This window comes from Octodon degus, unplaced genomic scaffold (assembly GCF_000260255.1).
Source record: "Octodon degus isolate 3935 unplaced genomic scaffold, OctDeg1.0 scaffold00069, whole genome shotgun sequence".
NCBI lineage: Eukaryota > Metazoa > Chordata > Mammalia > Rodentia > Octodontidae > Octodon > Octodon degus.
This window is the reverse complement of record NW_004524645.1, coordinates 3,739,058-3,761,660: the sequence shown is the minus strand read 5'-3', so window position 1 is coordinate 3,761,660 and position 22,603 is coordinate 3,739,058. Positions and strand designations below refer to the sequence as shown.

Sequence of the window (22,603 nt, the reverse complement as noted above, 5' to 3'; positions counted from 1 at the left end):
TTCCTCTCTGAAAGCAAGGGATAGCTTCACATATTCTGATATCCTCTTTGATCTGCTTTTTAAAGGCACTATAATTTTCACTATACACATCTTTTATATTTTTGTTAGACTAATGTCTAAGTATTTCATTTTTTAGATGCTATTGTCAAGCTTTCCCTAATTTCTCTCTGTAACTGTGTTGCTTGTGTACAGGAATGCTATTGATTTTTGAGTGTTGACTTTGTAACCTGCTTCACTGATGAATTTCAACATTAAATCTGTAGGCTTTTTGGTTGAGTTTCCAGTATCTTTTATGTAGAGTGTCATATAATCTCAAAATAATAATTTAATGTCTTACTTTCCTATCTTTATTTCTTTTATTTTTTTTTCTCTTGTCTATTTTCTCTGGGTAATGCTTCCAGAACTACACTGAATAGGAGTGGTGATAATGTGCATCCTTGTCTTGTTCCTGATTTTAGAGTGTGAATGCTTTCTGGTTTTGACCACTTAGTATGATGCTAGTTGTTGGTTTGTCATAGACGACTTTTATAAGACTGAGTTAAAGACCATCTATTACAATTTCCTGTAGAGTTTTAATCACAAAAGGGTTGGACTGTGTGAAATGCTTTTTATGGATCTACTGAAATGATCAGGTGATTTTTTTGCTGGTTCTGTTAATATAGTGTTTTGAAATTATCAATTTCCTAATGTTGAGCTATGCCTGAATGCTGTGTATGTATCCTACTTGGTCATAGCACATAATCTTCTTGATGATTCACTGCATTCTGTTTGCCACTGTCTTATTCAGGATTTTTTCATCTATGTTCATAAGGGGGATTAGGCTGCAGTTTTCTTCTTTGGTGGCATTCTTCTCTGGTTTTGGAATCAGGGTAATTGCTTCAAGGAAGGATTTTGGAAGTGTTGCTTTCCTTTCAATTTTTAAAAAGAGTTTCAGTATTAGTGGAATTAGTTCTCTAAATTTCTTATAGAATTCAACAGTGAATCTGCCAGTGCCTGGGATTTTTTTGTTGCTGTTGTTTATAATTTTTTTTTCTGTATATGGTACCCGGGATTGAACTCAGGACCCTGCGCTTGCCAACAAGTGCTTATTCTACCGAGCTATCTCCCTGGCCCATTTATAATTTTTTTTTGTGTGTGTTTTAGGGAAGGGTATACAGGGTGTTCAGGGTCTCACTACTAGATCAGACTTGTAGTGATCCGCCTGTTTACAGCCTCCCAAGAGCTGGGATTACAGGCATGTGCCACCATGCCCAGTCTCAACTGCCTTCTCAGCATGCCCCAGGGGCGGGGTCAGCATGGCAGGCCTGGGGATCAAACTCCCAGCCCCTGAGCCTGCTTGCAGGTGCTTTAACGTGCTGAACTATTTGGATGGCCCCCTTTTATAAATTTTTAATTACATTTTCAATTTCATTGGCTGATATTGTTTAGAATTTTATATCTTCTTGATTTCATTTTGGCAATTTGATTGTGTCTAGAAATGCATCTATTTCTTCTGTGTTTTCATCTTATTAGAATACAATTTCTTATAGTAAGTATTGATGATCTCCTGGACTTCTGTGGGATCCACTATGACTTCACTCTTTTCATTCCTCATTGGTTGAATTCATGCTTTTCTTTTCCCTTTTTGATGAGTTTGGCTAATGATTTGTCAGTTTTATTTATTCTTTCACAGAACCAACTTTTGATTCATTGATTTTTTTTGTATTGTTTTCTTAGTCTCAATTATATAGTTTCTGCCCTTTATAATCTCTTTCCTCAAATGAGCTCTGGGTTTTGTTTTCCATGTGTTTATATAGTTTTTATGATTTCCTTTATTTTGGACTACCAGGTTCATTGTGCTATGGTTAGATAGTAAGCATGGAATGGTTACCATTCACCTGCATTTTCTTAAGTATATTTTTTGCAGCTAATATATGTTTTATTTTGGAGAATGCCCCATGTGCAGCTAATAAGAATGTACATTCTGACATTTTGGTATGGAGCACTCTGTAGACATCTACCAAGTCCTCTTGTTCAAAGGCTTGGTTTAATTATAATATTTCTTTGTTGATTTTGGGTCTTTTTGATCTACTTGTAAGATATTAAGGTACCCCTCTACAATTGTGTCAGTGCTTATCTATTTTTCATATCTGTTAATATTGCTTTATGTAGTTGGGTGAACTTGTGTTTGGTGCATAAATATTTATGATTGTTATCTCTTCTTGAAGTTTTCCAATAACAATTATATATTGACCTTCTTTATCTGTTTTGATCAGTTTTGGCTTAAAGTTTAAATTGTCTACAAATAGAATAGCTATCTCTCTTTTTTCCTGGGTTCCTGTAGCATGGAGAATTGTTTCCCATCCTTGACTTCGGGGTTTGTCTTGTCAAGTCTACTGTGATTCTGATGGACTTTAATTTATTTTTTAATTTTTTAAATTTTTTATTCATTTTAATGAGAAAAAAGAGAAAATATCAATGAAAAAATTTCCAAACATGTTAGTAGCACAGTTACAATAATTAATACATTAAATATTGTTGTATTCATAGTAGTTATTCAGAGGACAAGATGTAGACATGATATCTTATTTAAACAATATTAGTACAAATCTTTCTTCTCATGATGGACTTTCCTTTAAAGGGGATTTGTTTATTTTCTCTAGCTGCTTTTAATAGTTTGTTCTCATGCTACATTTCTGGAATCTTGATATTGTATACCTTGGCATAGATTTATTTTGGCTATGGCCATTGGGAGTTCTACATGCTTCATTTATGTGTATGTCAAATTTTATCAATTTTGGGAAGTTTTCTGCCATTATTACTGTGAAGAGTTTTTTTAAACAGCTTTTGTGTTGTCTTCATATTTTTCACTGTTTCTAATCATTCTTATATTGCTCTTCTTTGTTTCATCTTGGAGCTATTGGATTGCTTTTTCATGGGTTTTTGAGGTTTTTAAGATATTTTTCTTTTCCTAGTCAATAATTATATTGTTGTCTTCTAGATATGATATTCTATCCTTGCCTTCAATCAACCCTCTGCATATATTTTTAATGGAGGTTCTGGTCTCCAGAATCTCTGTTTAGATCTTTTTCATTAATTTCATTTCTTGTCTATTTTGGCATTAATGATGTCCATCATCTTCCTGAACACCTCTATTTGTTTATCTGTGTCTGCTTTGATGTCTTTTATTTTGATAGTCATTTCTATTCTCACTTTAGATATTATTTTTTCTATGGCCTCTTACATTTGTTTTTTCACTTCTACTCCTATCATTTTAGAGTGTTCCATTTGTTGACTTTCAAATTCTTCTATCTCTTTGTGTTAAGGACTTGGCTTGTGTAGGCTGGGCATTTGAGATTGCATATTGCATCTTTGTCTTGTTATTTTCTATTTTACTTTGTTTTCCAAGTTGATGCCTATATATTTCTTACATTAGATAGCTGTGTCACTGTTGTGAAGGCTTTTCTAGGTGACCTCTGTTCCTCTGGATGTCTTCTAGATGCAGGTGGTTCTCGGTCTTTATGTCTATGCCAAGGATCTATAACATATTTTACTGTTTATTTTACTGTGCTGTGAGGGTTCATGAGGATAGGGGATAGGATGGAGAAATGAATGAGGTTAAACAAAGTAGGAGCAAAGTTGCAGAGCACAGAATGATCATCCAGGTTTTGGGTAATTCTAGAACACAGGAGGAAAGGATTGGAAGACAAGGCCTTGAAGTTTTGAAGTGAATGAGAAAGACAGAGAAAATGTTTACTTGCATGGAAGTATCATAAAATCAAGTAAGCTAGTTGACAAAAGAGCCAAAGAGGATGAACAGAATCAAACAAAAAGAAAGGTTAGAGATCACCTGTCAACTCATATTGCTAATGCTGCATGGGATATTTTCCATGCTTATAGTTTCACCTGCCCATTATATACATCTGATCCAGGTTCCTACTATGTTACTAGTGTTCCCACAGGTCTCCAGGCCCTCAGTTCCTCCAGTGGAGTAAGGGAGGGGCAAATCTCAGACTCCTCTCACCAGATGCACCTTCCTGGGTTGAAGGATGAATTGAAGAGTGAACTCACACTCCTTTCACCAGCTGAAGTGTCTCAGGTGGATGGAGGAAGGGATGAGTGGAAACTCAGACTCTTGTTGCCAGCTGCATGTCCTGGGACAATCAGGATTCCAACTTCAAGGTCAACTTGAGCAACTTAGTGAGACTGTCACAAAAACATAATTCTAGGGATGCAGCCCAGCACTCACACACTTTGGGCATAGTCCCTGGTAACACACACACACACACACACACACACACACACACACAGTATAGGTTCAAACACAAGGTGTTCTAGAGGTTCAACAACTACTGTAGTCCATGGATTGAATTTAACTCCTACTTTGCTTTTAAAAATATGGTCTTATAGGAATATGTCCATATCCATTTGTTTGCATATTTTAAGTGAATTTTCTAAGGCTACAGTACCTGAGCTGCTTTGTGTTGAAACAAGAGTGACCATATCAATTTTATGACTCCAGATATCTACTATGTGACTGTTTATAGAAATATTTGCTGATATATACCCTAGAGAATTAAAGATAGAGGGAAGAAGGGAAAAGTATCTATGTTGGGTGAGAAAACCCATCCTTGACAGGGTATAAAGCTTAAATTTTGAACAAAGCAGTAGCTAGAAACAGTTACTTCTAATTGCTTGGTCTTTGTTGAGAAAACAATGTGAGAAATTATTTCTTAAAATGTCAAGAGGTAAGGTTGGGAGGTGAAGGCTAAAGGCCAATTCATTTTTAACACAAGGCCTTCTAAGAAAAATGAACAACCAAGGAATTCTGTCACATCTGCTGTTACTCATGTGTTTCCTTGTTCTGGCAAAGTAATTATGCTGAGAGTGGAGTCACAAGGAAAAGGAAAGAGGGCAATGATGTGGTGCTTTCCTTTTCTGTGCTCCCACCATGACCAACCAGCCAAAGCGAGGCAGTATTAGAAGTACCACTCATAGTAAGACAATTGAAACACTTGAGGTAATTTTGTGCCCCATTTTTCCTATTCCTTTTAGGAGCAAAGATATGTGCATGAATGAGGTGTGAAATATAAGCATGTAATTGCAGGGACCCAACAGATGAATTTAATGCTCTTATAGTTATATTAATAACTGGTATTGCAAATACAGGGATGATCAGCAAGATTCATACTCATAATGAAAATTTCATTTTTTCCTTAGGTTTAAAGGCAAACTTTTTTTGAAAACCTCTATTACATATTGACAAAGAGGCCACAGAGAAAGAGAAAAACTTTCCATTTTAGTACCTTTACTAGCCCTTTTATCCTGACTTTGAACTATGACAATGCATTTTTATTCTCTAATGTGTCCCAAAACTTTGTAGCCATTTCTGTATGTTCAGCACCATCCTTTGATGCCAGCAGCTTTCCTTGCCTCTGTCATCCTTTCCAATCTGAACTGCTGTCACCAAGCCTGTACTCCTAGAGCAGCTGACTGGCATGTTCCATGTGACTGTGTGACATGGTCACTTTTGACTCAGTCTGGTCTAAGTGTCTACTGACAGACATAAAATAATCACCATGGCTCATCATCTTTGCAATTGAATAGGCTCCTTTCCAGCCACTGGCCATTCATCACAAAGCTTTATTTAAGCTGAGAGGAGCTATAGAATAAGGGCTTGGAAGGAATAGCAATTCCTGGCCCCTATAAGGTGCTGCTGTCATCAGCCCTCCTTTCCCAGTTCCTTTTCACCTTTTAAGCTGGAGGACAGACAGTAATGAAGACACCTGCCACTAAGGTGATTCTGTGTCATCTTACGTTCAGCCAATTTATTAGGCAGCAACACCCACATCTCCCACTTTGCATTTGGTACAGGTCAGAATTGTTGCCTGTGCTCCAGCCCAAGGCAAAAACATCAAAATTGCTCTCTGTAAGGGCTGGCTCAATCTAGAAAGAGGAGGTTCAAAGGCGACTCAGAAGAATCAAGGGTGGGAGGCAGCCCCAAGCTAGTATTTCAATTACAGGCTGTGATGGAAACCTGGTCCTCCAGGTGCTGCTGCCTTGCACAGGTTGCCATCCCTATGATTCCAAATGGATTTTGTGACCCACCTCATGTGCATCCCTAGGGCTATGAACAGCAGAGGAGAAGAAAGAGGTGACCCAGTGCTTGAACTACCTGCTGCCCATGGCTCAGTGCAGATACATTCATCTTATCTATTGTAGTCAAGTCGCCCAAGGATTTTCAGATAATTAATATCCCAACAGATCCTTTGACCTGCTGGACATTGAAGTTCAGTGTCTCAGGCACTTGTCCTCTAGTGAAGGCCACAGTAGGTAAACCAGAAAAGTTTCAAGAAAAAATGCAGAGAGAAGATGAAACAGCCTGTGATGCAGAAGTCTGCTTAGCACAGCTCCTAGTGCTATATGCCAAGTTAGATCTGGAATGATAGTGTCATTTCAGATCCTTCCTGTTAAAAGCCCTTCCATCAGCTCGGCAAACTTACCTTCCAGCTGGGAGCAGCAATTATTAACTCAGCAGATAGGTGCTTTGTCAGATGCAAAAGAAAACAAATCTGTTCCAATGAAGGGAATAAATAGCCTCTAATGTTCAGCCTGGGAAGCATTCGCTTTGACGCGACATGACATAATTACTTCATTTCATGTAATGATACTATCATGTTTACTCTGTTTCCCCCACTCCAAAATTATAATACACCTCCCTCTGCTTCACTGGATGCTTGAGATCCTAAGGAATGTGTTATACCAAGTGGCATTTGCTCTTGCCATGAGCACTTATTTATTTTTTATGCACATGTGCTCACTTCGGCAGCACATATATTTTTTATGCACAACTTGTGTGTACTTGGAAACAATATATTTTATTTAAGAATCCTTTATCAAAATCACAAGAAAGAAAGCACACTGGCTCTTCTGCAAAACAATGTCAGTTTCTCACTCTTTAGATATTTATTTATTATGTATTTATGCATACCATTGTGGGGATGGAACCAAAGGCCTCATGTACGTGCTCAACCACTAAGCCACATACCCTGCCCAACCCTTTGGACATTTAAAGCTTTACAAGACAATAGACTAAGGGCCAGGGAGATGGCTCAGTGGAATAAGTGCTTCCCTGGCAAGTGCAAGGGCCTGAGTTCAATCCCTGGTTCTTCCAAAAAAAATTAAAAAATAAAAAATAAAGTTCATTATAGGATCTGGGGAGATGGCTCAGTAGAAAAACACTTCCCTGGCAAGTGCAAGGGCCTGAGTTCAATCCCCGATTTTGAAAAAAATAAAAATAAAAAAGCAAGACAATAAGAATAAACTAGTAGCTATATGTCTCACTCATCTCCCATAAGCACAACTTTTAATTCTCACAGAGACCACAAGCTTTTTATTACCAGAAACAGAGGGTAATAACTTGTGAAATTTCTCAGATTAGTTTGTCTTTTGTTGGTGTATATTTAAAACACACGCTTGATAACACAGGAAATTGTAATCGGCTTCAAATAAAAAAAGTCACAGGGATTAAGGCACAACGCAAATATTCATATCCAGTGTTACAACTTAACTCTTCTTGGCATTGTTTTTAATTTCTAGAGGAAGAAACATTTATGGGGATTGATCACAGAATAACTGAAAATGGGATTCATCCACAAAATAACAGTAAGGGTCTTATTAAATCTTGGAGAAAAAATCAATGATAAATACTTTAAGAATATCTCTAAAACTGGCAAATAATAGTTGAAGATATTTTTTCTTCTTTGAGACATTTGAAATAGACCAGGTAAAGTTGTGGAGGGAATACTTTGGGACTCACAGAAAGATGAGCTAAAAAGCCTCTTTTTCTAATTTCCATGATGACAGAATCTTATTACCTTGACTTGACTGTCTTCTGCTGTGCCTGATAAGAAAGGAGGGAGACCATACAAACTACTTGAATTTATTCAAATTATTCTCTTCTAGAGATAGATGAGCCAAAAATACATTTCACATTGACCAATGAATAGATTGGCAGATGGGGATGGCTAAACTACTTTCAAGTTGGGCACAATCCACACTGGAGAACAAAGTGGAAGTTTCCACATCTCATTACTAATCTCCACTATTCAGGCTTCCGAATTTAATTCTTCTGTATTAAGGAGATAGTAGCTCAGTTTAATTGCCTACCATGGGAATTGCTAGTAGAAAAATAGAATGTTGTGTCTTGTTCAATACACACCCAGGGATACCTTTTACGCATACAGAGTATAGGTGACCACAAAGCCAGCAGGCGAGAAAAATAGTCTCTCAAATTTGAACTTGCAAAACCAGCCACGTGGTTTGGAAATGACCCCCTAGTCTCTTTTCATGTCTCATTTCTATGCCTCTCAGATTCCAACTTGGCTCATCATAATCCTGTTTCTTGCCAACTAGTGTTTTAATATTTATTTTGCTCACATTTTAATTTTTTCCCTTTATCTATAAGATGTAGAGGAAAACAGATGGTACCACCTGTACTCTATTAAATGCATGTAAAGAGGTTATAATAGATATTGTATAGTTAAGAATGCTGATTAGTCTTCCTGCAGTGTGAGACCCATGTCAATGGGCTTTATTCCTCCTCAAACATACAGCATTGGGCTCATTCTTCCTTGGAAACCTTGTGGTATTTGAAGCATAATGTATTATTGTGCTTAACGTTTCTATTGATATTTATTCCTGAAAACAGGAATCAGTCTCACTTATCTAGGTATCATCAATATTTAGTGGTGCTCAATAAATATTGGGTATGGAAAGAAGAGCATTTGAAGGATACACATGATCAGACAGGCAGATTGGTCCAAGGTGAAGGATGCTGAACTTATGCACATGCCACTGGGTGGGAGTCAACATTGCAAAATACAGGGGGCTCAGTGTGGATCAGACTCCATGACAAAATCAAAAGAACTAAGGCTTCAGAATCTAAAATTGTGATACAAATACTGGTTGAACTAGCTATGACATGTAGACATCCAATTTCTGTGAATTTCAACTATATTCTACAAGAGAGAGAGAGTCCTTTGTGTGCTTCAACTATCTCAGAGGACTGCTGTCAACATTACACAAAATGTTAGGTTTTGTATGAATTTCAGTTTCCCCATATGTGATATAAATTGAGTCGTCTTGTTTCATGTAAACATGAACACTCAAGAGAAAGGTTCTGTCAGTAATTATTTCTAAATTACCCACAAACTAGGACATTTCTGGCTGAACTAGGCTGTATGGTCACTCATCTGCACCTATATCAACTATATCTATGTTCTGTATGTATAACTATATCTGCATATCCATACCCATCTATATCTGCATATCTATACCCATCTACATCTGTGTCAACATCTACATTGTACATCCATTCATATCTATGTCTGCATCTATATAAGGTGTGATCAAAGATGTGATTAATACTGGAATTCAACTTTCCTATTTCTGACTGCATGGAGGTAGCTCGTGTGTCTGGGAGATCACAAAGTTAGAGGACTTTTCTTTGCACACTTGAGGTTGCCCGTGACATTTCTGCAGCTGTCATCATGCCACAGAATGAATATAGATAGACAGATAGATAGATAGATAGATAGATAGATATAGTATTTTTTAGGGAAGGGTCTACAGGGTGTTCAGGGTCTCACTATTAGAAAGTTTTGAACTAATAGTGTTTAGACAAGATATCATGTCTGCATCTTGTACTATGAATAATTACTACAAAGATAACAATATGCAATGTATTACTTATTGTAACTGTACTACTAACCTGTTCTGAAACTATCTCATTGATGCTTTTTTTCTCAATAAAATTATTAAAAAATAGATCAGACGTATAGCGATCTGCCTGCTTACAGCCTTCCAAGAGCTGGAATTATAGGCGCACACCACCATGCCTAATCTCAATTGCCATCTCAGTGCACCCCAGGGGTGGGGCTGGCACAATAGGCCCGGGGATTGAACCCCCGGCTCCTGCACCTGCTTGCAGGTGCTTTAATCCACTGGGCTATTTGGCCAGCTGAGAATGAATATATTGAATTACACAATAAACACTTTGGGTACCGCTTGGATTATCATGAGAAAAAGAGAAAGAAGGAAAGTCGAGAGGCTCATGAACCTTCAAAGAAGGCAAAAAAAAAAATATGATTGGTCTGAAGGCTAATCTCTACCACAAACAGCACCATGTGGAGAAAATACAAATGAACACTATCAAGACTATAGAAACACCAAACAAAAGAACAATGAAAAGACTCCACAAGGAGCAGGACCTGCCTACCTGCTGGACGGAGAGATACAGCCTCATGCAAAAGTACTTTCCAACATGTTTAAACAAAAATGAAAAGAAAAGGTGGGAAAATGGGAAGTTCCTCTACCCAAAATTCATGCTCAAAGAGAAAGGGAAGTATTAAAAGTTATTCAAACTGGAAAGAGAAAAAAGAAGGCATGGAAGAAGATGGTTAATAAAGTCTGCTTTGCTGGAGATGGCTTGACAAGAAAACTGCCTAAATATGAAAGATTCATTAGGCCAATGGGCTTACTTTTTGAGGCCCATGTAACACATACTGAATTGAAAGCCACCTTTTGCCTGCCAATACTTCGTGTGAAAAAGAATCCTTAATTGCCACTGGATACAACTTTGGATGTTATTACCAAAGGAACAGTGATTAAGGTGAACATGAGCAAGTCAGGCCTTGTGACACAAGTAGGCAAGGTTATTTGAGGTAAATATTCCCAGGTAACCAACAGTCCTGAAAATGATGGATGCATCAGTGCAGTCTTACTAGTTTGACAGATGTTTGACATAATAACTACTTACACTTATTGAAGACTACAGACTAGTCAGGAAAACTATAACTTGAATACTGGTGAACAATTCTCATGACTACATTCATCAAGAAAACTATTTATTAAATTACAAAAACATTAAAAATACTGGAATTCAATAATTAATTACAGTAAAAGACATAATGCCAAGTGCTCCCGCTCACTCCCTCTCCATCTCACATTTATCCCATTGTTCTTGATACTTTCTGAAGCAGTTCTCGAAGTCTTCTTTTCTGAGTGATCAAAACTACAGTAAATGCTCCAGCAAGGGCTATCCAGTAGAAAATCTGGCTGGTAAAAATAACATGGTATGTCTTCCTCCAGCTATGTAGTGGATCTGGCACGATGTAGCTCCTGCCTGGCTCTTTCCCAAAGTCAAAATGACCATAAGAGATAAACATTTTGAATTGATTCAGGACACCGAGGGGGCCAGGACAGAACAACTAAAGACATGAAAAAGGATTTCCAGAACTGTTCCAGAAAATGACAAGAATTATGATACAAGTGTGTTTCATGCAAGGGAGAGTACTTTGAGAGATATTAATGGCAAAATGCCTTTACTGTAATAATATTTTAAATTTAAACACTTGCCATAATTTTTGATCTCACCTCATACATCCATACTTGTACATACAATTGAATCTACATCTACATCCATCTCCACCTACACTCATTCATCAGTGCTGTTAATATAATAGTCATCTCAAACTATCTCACTTTGTTCCTTCACTTATTTATGTCTTCCTGTCTTAACTATTTCATACTAACACATTCTTTCTGATATTTTCTTCATAGTTTCTCTCTGTCCTTCTATTTCTCTCCTTTCCTCTATTCTGCTGTCTCTCTTAACTGGTAAAGATAGTTACTGAGAAAATTTTACTTTGCTTGTGGCATGTTTCTTAGAAAATATTCTCTGTTCCTTAAAAAAGTGTACTTCTATTTCTCTAAAAATATGAACAATAGTTGCCACTTTTTCTTTTCCAATGTTGAGGAATGAACCCAGTGTCTTCACATTAAGCTATATCCATAGTCGTCTTCTTTTATTATTCATTAAATTTATGTTTTGAGATACGGTCTCACTAAAGTATAAAGTTGCCCAGGCTGGGCTTGTGATCCTCTTGCCTCAGCTTTCTGGACTGCTGAGATTTCAGGTGTGCAGCATTATGCTTAGTTAAATTGGCCTTTTTGGGGGAATGGGGAACGGGGGAATGGGGAATCTGATGCAGCTGAGCAAGAAACAGATTGTGATTCATCACACAGAGATGATGTTGGGAATGCCACTTTATTAGTCCAAGCCTCAGTGTTACACCTTGAAAATAGGCCTGATGATTTCTCTGGTGAGGCCACATGGATGAGATCTCATGTAGAAGTGTTTCAGAGAGCAACTGCAGCTGTGCAACGGAATTATCTGGGTGGTTTCTGAAACTAGTCCAAATCTCTGCCCCAGATGCAGACTCCAGGACCTTTTCCTGCTACTCAGGCTACTCTAATGTATAGTCAAGATTTGTGAGCTGGACAATACTACACGAATGGACATTAATGTGTCTATATTAGTTGTCTTGATGGATTAGTAACTCCTTATACAAAGCAGATTACCCAGCTCTATGCTATATAATCAGGGACTCAAGGGGGAGATGAAATTTGAACACATTTTCAGCTATCCTGGGATGTGTTCTGAAAGACTCATAATAGAATTCTGTCATTATTTAGCTGTTAGACTGTGACTTGGAACACATGAAGTCTGGTTCTTTCCACAGCTTGCTTCATCACTCAGAGATAGTTGTACCTCCATCCAAAACATTGGCATGATGGGGATATATAAGACAAGATTTGAAAAGGAAAACAACTAATCTCTTTCAAAAAGAATACATAAGAGAGTGAAAAATGGAATGCAAAGGTGCTAATTACTAACAATGGATTAGTTTTCAAATTGTCCTTTTAACTTCTGAAACTAATGAGCACAGAAATTCTCTATACTGCAAATTTCAGCTCCCTAGAAACTCTGATAATTAGAGTATCTCTTTGTAATGGACATTACTCAGTACATAAGGAAAAAAAGTGATTCTCATTATTTATAAAGTTCATTAGTGATAAAGAACAAACACCTTCCAAAAAGTATTGTTCTTGACATCTTAAAACTTTCTTTGCAAGGACAGCAGAAACTAGTGAAAAGAAACCACAAAGAAAATGCAATTTGCCATTAGAAAAGAGCATTGGTGATTTCATATTTTAAACATGTTGTTAGCAATCAGTGAAGGTTTCTTCTTTTTTCATTCTGCTTCTTTTTTTTCAAAGTTTTATTGATAAACAGATAGCAATGAGACAGTTTCAAATCAAATCGGAAGTACAGTTTCAACAAATAATACACTGCATATATTCTTAGTGGTTAATTGCTCTACAAGATGCAGACTTGTGATCCTATTTACAAACACCATTAGAACAAATCACTCTATTCATTAAGAGAATGCAACTATATATCTATTCCAACCACTTTGAATACACAGATACAAAATGGACATTCATAGTTATACCCCATTTTTTTAAGTTCCGTTATTGAATATTATAGGTGTGTAAACTCAGCAAAATATTCTAAAAGAGTCCAGTAGCCCATAATAGCATTGGGTCTTCTGTGAAGGTTTCTTAAGTATATGACTTGGTCTTGTGGTTTAACAGCTAGCATTAGGCCAGTATAAATGTTACACTGATATCAGGTCTGTCCCTTAAATATTGTGATGGTGCTAATGATATTTATGAAAGTAGAGCCACAGGAGGGGTTCCCAGAACCTCTACCCAATTGGCCTTGGTTTGGGTTTTGAACTACTTGATTAAATGCCCTAGTACATAATGGAAGCCAAGTCTAGACAGGGACAAAGAAAAATCCAGTTCATGAGAAAAGTGTCACATATGCCTTCATAAATTCACAATCTATGCCTTAAAATTTCTATTTCTTTGACAACATTCTTATTGTTTTTAGTGTAAACATTATGTCATCTTATCAGAGCATATATTCATAGCCATGTTATAAAATAAATGACAAGATCTGATATCATAAAACATTGCCTTAATAGCATCAGAAGGGACTCAGGCAAACTGTATAAAACCAACAACTCAAAATGTACAATGTGACCCAAACAACTGGCCTTAAACTAATCCTTGAGTTTTCTGAAAAACTGTTCCACCTGCCATTTCTAGGTTAGCTTTTCTATAAGTACAGATGTAAGACTCCCTTGCAGAGTCACAAGACCATTGACCCAGAATGGGTCACGCCCAAGGGTCATTTGTATGTTCCCAGGTGGACACTGCAGCCAAATCCATTGACAACCGTGCTCTGAAGCAGGAAGTTCTCCTCTGCACAGCTGTTCTGGGGAAGGCCAGAGATTTGAGCTATAGAGATTGGAAAAATGCCCATGGTGCTTGGATGTGTTGGTCCCCTGGCTACTGCCTAATAATGCTCCCATGGGGAGTGAGGGGGGATAGCAAATGCATAAGACCTTATGTTGTAAACGGTCTTGACATTTTTATAAATACCACCCCCTGCTTCACAGTGATCCTGTGTTTGTGAGTCAGTGAACAGTCAGCTTGGCTGGAGCAAAGAATGCAGCCTGTGGTTGTGAATGTTTATTTCCATGGTCTCCAGTCTCTGCTCAATTACAGTTGGGCTGGAGCCCACTATGCTTCCTGATTTCAAATTTATTTCACTAATTTCTTGTAATTAAGAATATTTCACTTAGGTTAGAGAAAACAGCAGGCTGATCGCTTGCTGTTTTGAGAAATGCAGTATAAATGCTCTTTTCATAAAGCTGTCCAAAACCACAGTACCATAGCCACCACGCAAAATCAGTTTGGTGGTTGCTTCAAAGTTAAAGACAGAATTTGACTTTGACCCAATGATTTTACACAATGCATACAATGCAGCAATTCTACTCCTAGGTATATACCTCAACTGGGTGAAAGGAGGACCAATATGCCTCTCTCTCTCTCTCTCTCTCTCTCTCTCTCTCTCTCTCTCTCTGTCTCCTCATGTGGACTGCTGAAGACTGAATCTAGGTACTTCAACTGTGAACATGCTTAGCAGGTACTCTATCCCTTAGCTACATTCATAGCCCACAAAACAGACACTTGTATACCAATGTTATAATACCACTATTCACAGAGTCAGGTGGAAACAATCTAAATGTCTTCCAACAGATGAACGAATAAATAAATAAAACATGTGCCATTTCTACAGTGGAACAGGATGCAGCCTTAAAAAGAGTATGATCCTGACACATGCTATAAGATAGAGAAACCTATATTTTCATTATGCCAAATGAAAGAAGCCAGACAAAATGCCTGATTCTATTTATATGAGGTACCTATGACAGGCAAATTCATAGAGACACAAAGTAAAGCAGTAGTTATTGAAAGCTATGAACATGGAAGAATGGGTAGTTATTGTTTAGTGGGTACAAAATTTCTCTTGAGGATGATAAAATTTTGTAGGAATGGATAAAGCTAAAAAATTCCATGTATTATAGATGTACATGATACCACTGAATTGTAGAGCAAGTTGGATAAAATAGTTTCATAACCTACATATTCTTTTAGCACAAGGAAAAAGGGTACCACAAATATTTAAAACCTAAATTGATATTAGTATGAGCAATGTACAGTAACATTTGCAAAGTACATAATTCTCTTAGCTTATTATTATAGTTATAGATGATATGGCAACATTGTTTCTTTGACCATTTCTAGAAATTTCTCTAAATGATACTATCTCAAGTCAAAAGTTAGTTGTGGTCTCAGACAGTGACTACAACAGGCCTCATATTTATGATGGACATTTTGCCTCGAGCTGGGATTTCTATGCTGTGCAGTAAAATGGCACAGTGATGTGCTTTCTGCCCAAGCAAAGCAACCCAATGTCACAGAAGTTATAGGAGCTCAAGCTGCTTGAATAATAGCCTCCAAACTCTCATAAGTCCCTACTGTTCATAGCTTCATTTTCCTAATTAAATCAAAACTAGGAAAGTCCATCAGCAAGGGTTCTAGTGTTTGTGCCATCTTTTGAACCTACTTGAGGAAGTAGTCTCGTCCATCTCGGTTTGTCATCATCTCCCATCCATAGGGTGGCACCTGGTTCAAGCCCCAGGTTCCTGAGGGAGGGGGCCAGCCTGAAGACTTCATCCTGTGGCTGCAAAAGAAAATAAGCATCATCATACCAGACTCCTGAACACAGACTACAGGACTGTGTGTAGTCTGCAACTGATTGCACAAATCATTACGGACTGTTTTTATGTCAGATACAACATGAGCCATTTCCTCTGTATCATCTCACTTGCTTTCCACAGAAGTTCTATAAGGTACATGTGGATACATCTTCAGATAAGAAACAATGAATGGGTCAGTAAGATTAAGTGACTTTCCCCAGGACACACAAGCCAATTTTGCACAAAGTTTCTTTACAGTTTCCATCACACCAGGCATTTCTGAGGCCAGACATTAAAACAGTTTGGGCACGTAAGTACATTACACTCTATGGCATAAATACATATAGAAATAAAATGCGTCTTCATGTTCTTAAGCAGAGAAAAAAAACCCAAGCCCCAATTTCTTGGATTTTTATGACCAAAATATAAAATTTAGACTCGTATTAACCATACTTCAGGCAAGTAAGTCAGTTATAAAACCTCACACATATCCTCTGTTTTAAATGGTATTTGCTTTCCATTTTTTTGGTCCACAACTTAAGTTTGATCCTTTTGCAAAATGAAGGGTAAGTTCAACAAGTCAGTCTTTGCAAGAATAAGAAGAAAGGGAAAGTGACTCCTTCTGGTTGGTAGTTGTGACAGACAGCATGGCGGAGTTGTAGCTCCTCACAAGAGGCCTAAGGGTGCTTCCTGGAGCATCACTGACTCCCAATCTGGCCCACTTACCCCAGGCTCTTTGGCAACTCCTCACTTCCTATAAATTTCCAAGACTTCTGAGAGTTTAATCTGCTTTTGGAAAAAAGTAAGTGAAACAATTAGGATGGTCCACATCCCTTGTCATTTGGTCCTTTTATGCCAGGAGAAACCACTCACTCAATAACCTCTAAGGTCCTCTGATGGTCTTAAAGCAGACAGGGGCAAACCAGGGCTTTCAAAAGCCCTTTACAAAGAAAAAGAAATGCCTGTTCTGGTCTGATGAAAGGAGAACAAGTTCTCCTGGTCTGGTGCCCAGGACGGCGAGTCAATGTAGCAGAGGAAGGACTCCAGGTGCCACCTGCCTCCTTGTCTGGGTCTTGCATAGGGTGTGACTTGCACAATCTTAGCTGGTGTCTTTCACACATCCTGTTGCCCTTTAGTGGCAAACAGCCAAAGCAGGGGCCTCCATCTTCCTGGAGAGGCGGGCCTATTAAGTAAGCAGGATGCTGAGCAGCTTTTCCATCTCTCTTTGCCCTCTCAACACATCCACAGGACCTTAACCCAGTGCTTATCTCAAAAAACAAGACCATTTCAGATTTTCTGTAGAGGAAGTATTTTGTATAACTTCTACCACCTCCTTTGCTTTTCTGCAACTTCCCTTCAGTTTTCCTACCTCCTGTGTAAAATGGGGTGATCAAAAGTGTTCACAAATTGAAGGCAAAGCTAGTGAGTTTAGAATGCTCCTGCAGAATTATCTCTTGCCTGCTATTAAAAGAAAAGACAAGGCCACCACTTTTGTTCCTCTTGCTTGGGCAAAAATCAGCAATGGTAGTTTCCTATGGTGTTATTTTTTTACAAAAAAAGTTCTGATTTCCTGCAGTGAGAGAGCATATGAATTTGCCACACTGAGCTACTACCAAAAGCAAAACAAAAATCAAGAAACAAAACAAAACAAACCAAAACCCACAGCAGTTTCTCCACACCAGCAGAGAATACGTTTGAAGTGGTGTCTGTGATGGTACGAGGAAAACAAGTTCCTAGAGGTATGAATAGTCTATTCTGTCAGAAAGAACTTTTCCAAAGCCAGGCGTACAGTTACAGGTGACATAGAGAATATTCTTAGAAGTGAAAAGAGGTTGTGTACAGAATGCAACAATTCATTCTGTTGTCCTGTGTTAGAAAGGTAATCTTCCTTGGAGGAGGTTAATGTACTAAAAACAAATAGACTTTCTTTTCTCTCATTTGCTTTCCTCTCTGTAATCTTAATCACTAAAGGAAAGACACAGGCTTCCTAATATAATTTACATGTAAAACACAGCATTCTAATAATAAGCAGGAGGAAGCCTGAATTTTATTATACACTACATTTGGTACAGTTCCTGTACAGTATGTTCAGGAAGCAGCACACAACAGTCCAATGTGATCCTTTCAAATAAGACTTTTTCTCAGAAAACCCTAAATAAAATGCTAACACCGGAAAACCCACAAATACTTAGTTTAGGTCAAGAGGTATAAGCTAGTATAAAACAAATAACTGAAGAATTGAAATCAGACAAGGCTATATGTCTGTTAAGGTGTGAACATAAAATAAAATGCCTAGGTCCGAAAGGTCTTAGTAGCAGTTAGCAAAGTAAAAGTCCAAGTAGAACAAAATGATACTCTTTTGAAGTGTTTTTCCATAACATTCTTGTGAACAATGAAGGACATGGGCCATAACAACAAAGGCACTGATCTTTTGCTTCCATGAGGAGAGGTGTCTGGGAGCCCAGCCCCAAAAATATCCAGTCCTGGAAGCCAGTAGGTCCTTCTCTGCTTACTGGAGAGCTACTACAGGGACTTCCTTCCCCTGCTCTCACACCTGTGAGTTCACTACTCCACTACTCCCAATGTGCTATGGCATCAATTGCTGCTGAAAAAAACGTGCTTTTCTCCCCAGAACGTTCAGAGGTGGCTCCCTCAGACAGCAGCAGCATGGTTGATGCATGGAGACTCAGAATTCCTGACTGCTTTACTTTAGTGTCCCTGCAAATGCGGAGCTTATACTTGGTTCTCAGAATGGATCGGGTGCTGTTCCTGTGACACTTCTCTCTGCAGAACTCATTTTTGTTAGTAGTGCTAAGCCTGTGTTCCGGTGTGAGATACACACCCGTCTTGCCCATTTCTTTCAGCAAGTTTTCATTCTGAGTTCTTGAGCTCCTTATGCAAAGGTTGAGGCCATTGAAAAATTACTGTTCTTTGAGTGAGGGCTTGGTTTTCTTACTCAAGGACTCATTAACATTAAGATTGCTCTTGAACACCTCTGTAGAGCCCAAAGATTCTTCTCAAGGAACCCAGCGCTTCTGTTCAGCTTCCCAGGGGTAGTGAGAGCAGTTTACAGGTTGTCCTTGGTAGGATCATGTGTTTGTCTAAGGTGCCAGTTTTAGCAACGATAGATAGAGGACATTTGGATAAATTAAATTTTTTCCATAAATGACATTTTCTAGTATATCTCATATACTATTTGGACAATGCTGATACCCGTTCACATTTCAGAACCACTATGTTAGAAATAGCCTGTGTGCAATCCTGATTATGCATTTTATTTTCCATGAACAAGTTAATGAACCTGCCCATCCTCCTCAGAGGAAGTCATCCCTCTGTAAAACAGTGACAATAGAACCCTCTTCTTTGGGAGAATATCAAGTCAACTTTGTAAAGCCTTATTATAATGCTAAAAAAGTCTACCTACCAGTGGAAACAATATATGATGATGCGAGTTTGGTACAAGCATAAAGAGATTTAATCCATCTTCAGAATAGAAAAACGGTGACAGGCTCACCTTATTCTTTTCCTGTGTGGCAGGAATATGGTTAGAAATGGTTGAATCAATCATTACACTTTTCCTTAAGGTTACAAGTTCATGCATTCAGCCATTCTCAAGGCAAAAGGAAAGATCAGAACATTTTTACTAAAAGCCAGGAATCCCTATCCTGTGACCCAGGATACAGGGATTCAGTTTCCAGATTTCTGAGGCAAGGCCATGAAAGTTCTTGTAATTTTAGTGTACTGGGACTTGTATCTGAGGTCATGGCTGTGTGAAGCACTGTCAAACACTTAGCTCAGCCTTAAAAATAGCGACCTACATTGTCAGGGCTATTTAAATCATTCCAAAAACTCCCAATGACTGACTGAACTGGTTTGCAACCTTGTGCTTCCCTCATCTATTGTCTACAAACAGATTGAAACCATCCTGGACAAAAAAAGACCAGGGTACTTTATATGAAATTAGAACAGCTAGGAATGGTAGGGGCAAAGCTCCAGGACTGTTAGTGCTGATGCCACTGGAAGCACACCAAGGCCTTCTCCTATGTGCCTACCTCCAAGTCTTGACTGAATTTTAATGGCCAATCTGTGCTCCCAGAAGGCAGGCTCTTAGGAAGCACCAACAGGCCTTATGGATTTGAGTTTCCTTAGAAACAACTCCATGTCAGGGATGCTGTAGGGACAAAGGAGTGGAGGGGCAGGTTCCAAAGACCTGAGCCAAATGGATTCAAATTCCACCCATCTCTGGATGTATGACCTCGGGAAAATTACTCTAAACTCTTTGTGTGTTTTCATCATTAATTCTAAAGTAAAATGATTCTGATTCAATGATTCTTAGGCAGCACTGGTTTTGGCCCCAGATGACAATTAGCAGTATCAGGAGACATTTTTGGTGATCATAACTGGGGAAAGGGAGATGTATCCTGCTATAATATAGTGTAGAGAGGCCAAGGATGCTGTAATCATCCTACAGTGCATGGTGCAGACCTTTCAAATAAAGAATAACCCAGCCAAAATGGCAGCAGTCTCAAGGCAGAGAAAATCTGCTTAGCTCATAAGGTAGTTATGAGAAAGTAAGGCAGTGACTGTATAGTTCTTAGCACAGTACCTGACTCAGAGTAGGAGTTCAATAAGTTTTAGTTGAAAAAAATAAAGAAAAAAGAAATAAAAATAAGCATCATCAGTGTTTCTGCTTACAGCCTTATTATGCCACATACATGTCTTAGCATCTTAGAATAAGTCAGAATTCCAGCTCTACCACTTAATATACTGGCTTTTGTGGGTTTTACTTTTATTTGTAAAATGGAATACAGCTCAGTAATGTTAAGTAGATAAATGAGATAAAGCCCTTAAGTACAATGCTTGACTTGTTTATAATACTTTCATCAAATGATATATTGTTAAGCAGTAATTGAATGAGAGTGACATTTGTATTTGACAGAATAGTTTAATAGCATCTGTACATTCATACTTTCTTTTGATTCACAGGCTACCACGGCATGTAACAGAGTATCTGCTAAAGCGCTGTTGTTTCCATTTTGAAAAAGGAAGTCAAATTCAGGGACAAAGAATGCATAGCTTTCCCCACAGGGACAGTTATTGCTCTCCCTCTTCCCCTCTTTCCCCTCCCCCTTCCCTCCCTCCTTTTCCCTCTCTTCCTAGCTGTTCTGCTTTCCGCTTGGCTTCCATGAGGTGAACAGCTTTCCTCTGGCATACAGTTTCTGCATTGGAATCTGCCAATCACTGGCTAAAACCTCTGAAACCAAGAGCCTGACTAAAACTTTCCTCCTTTATTATGTATGTCAGGTATTTTTGTTCCAGCAACAGAAAGGAAACTAATACATTCAGCCCAGGCAAAGCTTCTGTTTAGATTACACAACTAGTTAGGAAAGTGGCCAAGATAGAAATATCCTACTTCAAGCTCCATACAACTTATACTATACCACAATTAGTATAATGCCAATTTCAGGCTTCCTCAGATACTTTGTAATAATACTAATGAACCTGTGGTCAGAATTAGGCTGCATACTTTGAGACTTGGTGTGGAGAAGTGACTATCACGTTGATTTCAAATGCAAATAAATAGAGCTACATCTGTTCAGTTATTCATCCTTGACACTGAATGGTACTATACAAATCTAGGAAAATAAAACATAAGGATGCATTTCCTCCTTCAGATTTTTTGAAATCACAAAGGTATTTGCAGTACAACTTAAGCTTATATAGTGCTACAGATGGTTTTGTAAAGTGGAAAGCACTTTTACATTTATTTGGTTCTAAACAGAAGTTGAGTTATAATACCTGACATCCTACTGACACCTCAAAGTATCCTTAAAATTTTTTTTGCACTTACAAGTTGCTGGTATTCAAGGTATGTTGTGGGTTTCCAAGTGAGTGGGTCAAGGTAAACAAAGTAGATAGGGGGCAAGGGAAATGAATAGCAGAAGATGGTTCCAGAATAATTGAAAACATTCCAAATGTTGGCCCCCATCACGTTTCTTTCATGCTCGGCTTAGTGCGCTCCACTGTGGGTAGAGAGTGGTCATGCCAATGGCCCCAGGGAGGTCTGCTCTGCAGTTTCACATCCCTGTGAGTCAGTAAGGGATAGACTGACCACGCCTTTTGGTTCTACTCAGTCCTACCACTGGCACAACCACATGCTCTGAATTACATTATACTCCCTTCTACCTTATAGCATGACTATCTCCTCTAAGTCTGCAGTACAACAATAAGTACTTTGATCTAATACAAGAAGTAACAGCATTCTGTCTACAGGCCCTTATTAGAAGGTTTTGGTGTCAGCACATGGGAGGAAAGCTGTGTTAATAGGGTGGATATAATTTCAGAGCTACACAGAAAGAAGAATCATCTTTAAGGTGAGACTTATAGTTGACAAGGAGGACAGGAAAATAGAATAAAGGGGAAGAAATAAATAGTAAAAAGTACTTACATGCAAATGTAAAGCCTTATAAAAGCAGATACTTAAACTATATTTATGACAGAATCACTTTATTCTAGCAAAATGTATTGGGTATCAAGAGTTTAAATGACATTTGCATGTATATTTAACAAGAAAATTAAAACATTTCCCTGATTATTTTCATCTG

The 22,603-nt window shown here is 38.1% G+C and overlaps 1 protein-coding gene across 2 annotated transcripts in view; it reads right to left on the bottom strand.

Annotated features, from left to right (window-relative positions):
• The window catches only part of Frmpd4 (FERM and PDZ domain containing 4), a 283,401-nt gene extending 267,423 nt beyond the window's left edge, over window positions 1-15,978 (bottom strand). The window contains exon 1 of one of the 2 annotated variants that reach the window (XM_023719577.1): window positions 15,866-15,978. In XM_023719577.1, coding sequence (XP_023575345.1) covers window positions 15,866-15,975 — 110 coding nt within the window. In that variant the 5' untranslated portion in view covers window positions 15,976-15,978. The remainder of the gene's footprint in view (window positions 1-15,865) is intronic. The other variant, XM_004635038.3, reaches the window with a different exon arrangement.
• Between the last annotated feature and the right edge of the window lie 6,625 nt (window positions 15,979-22,603).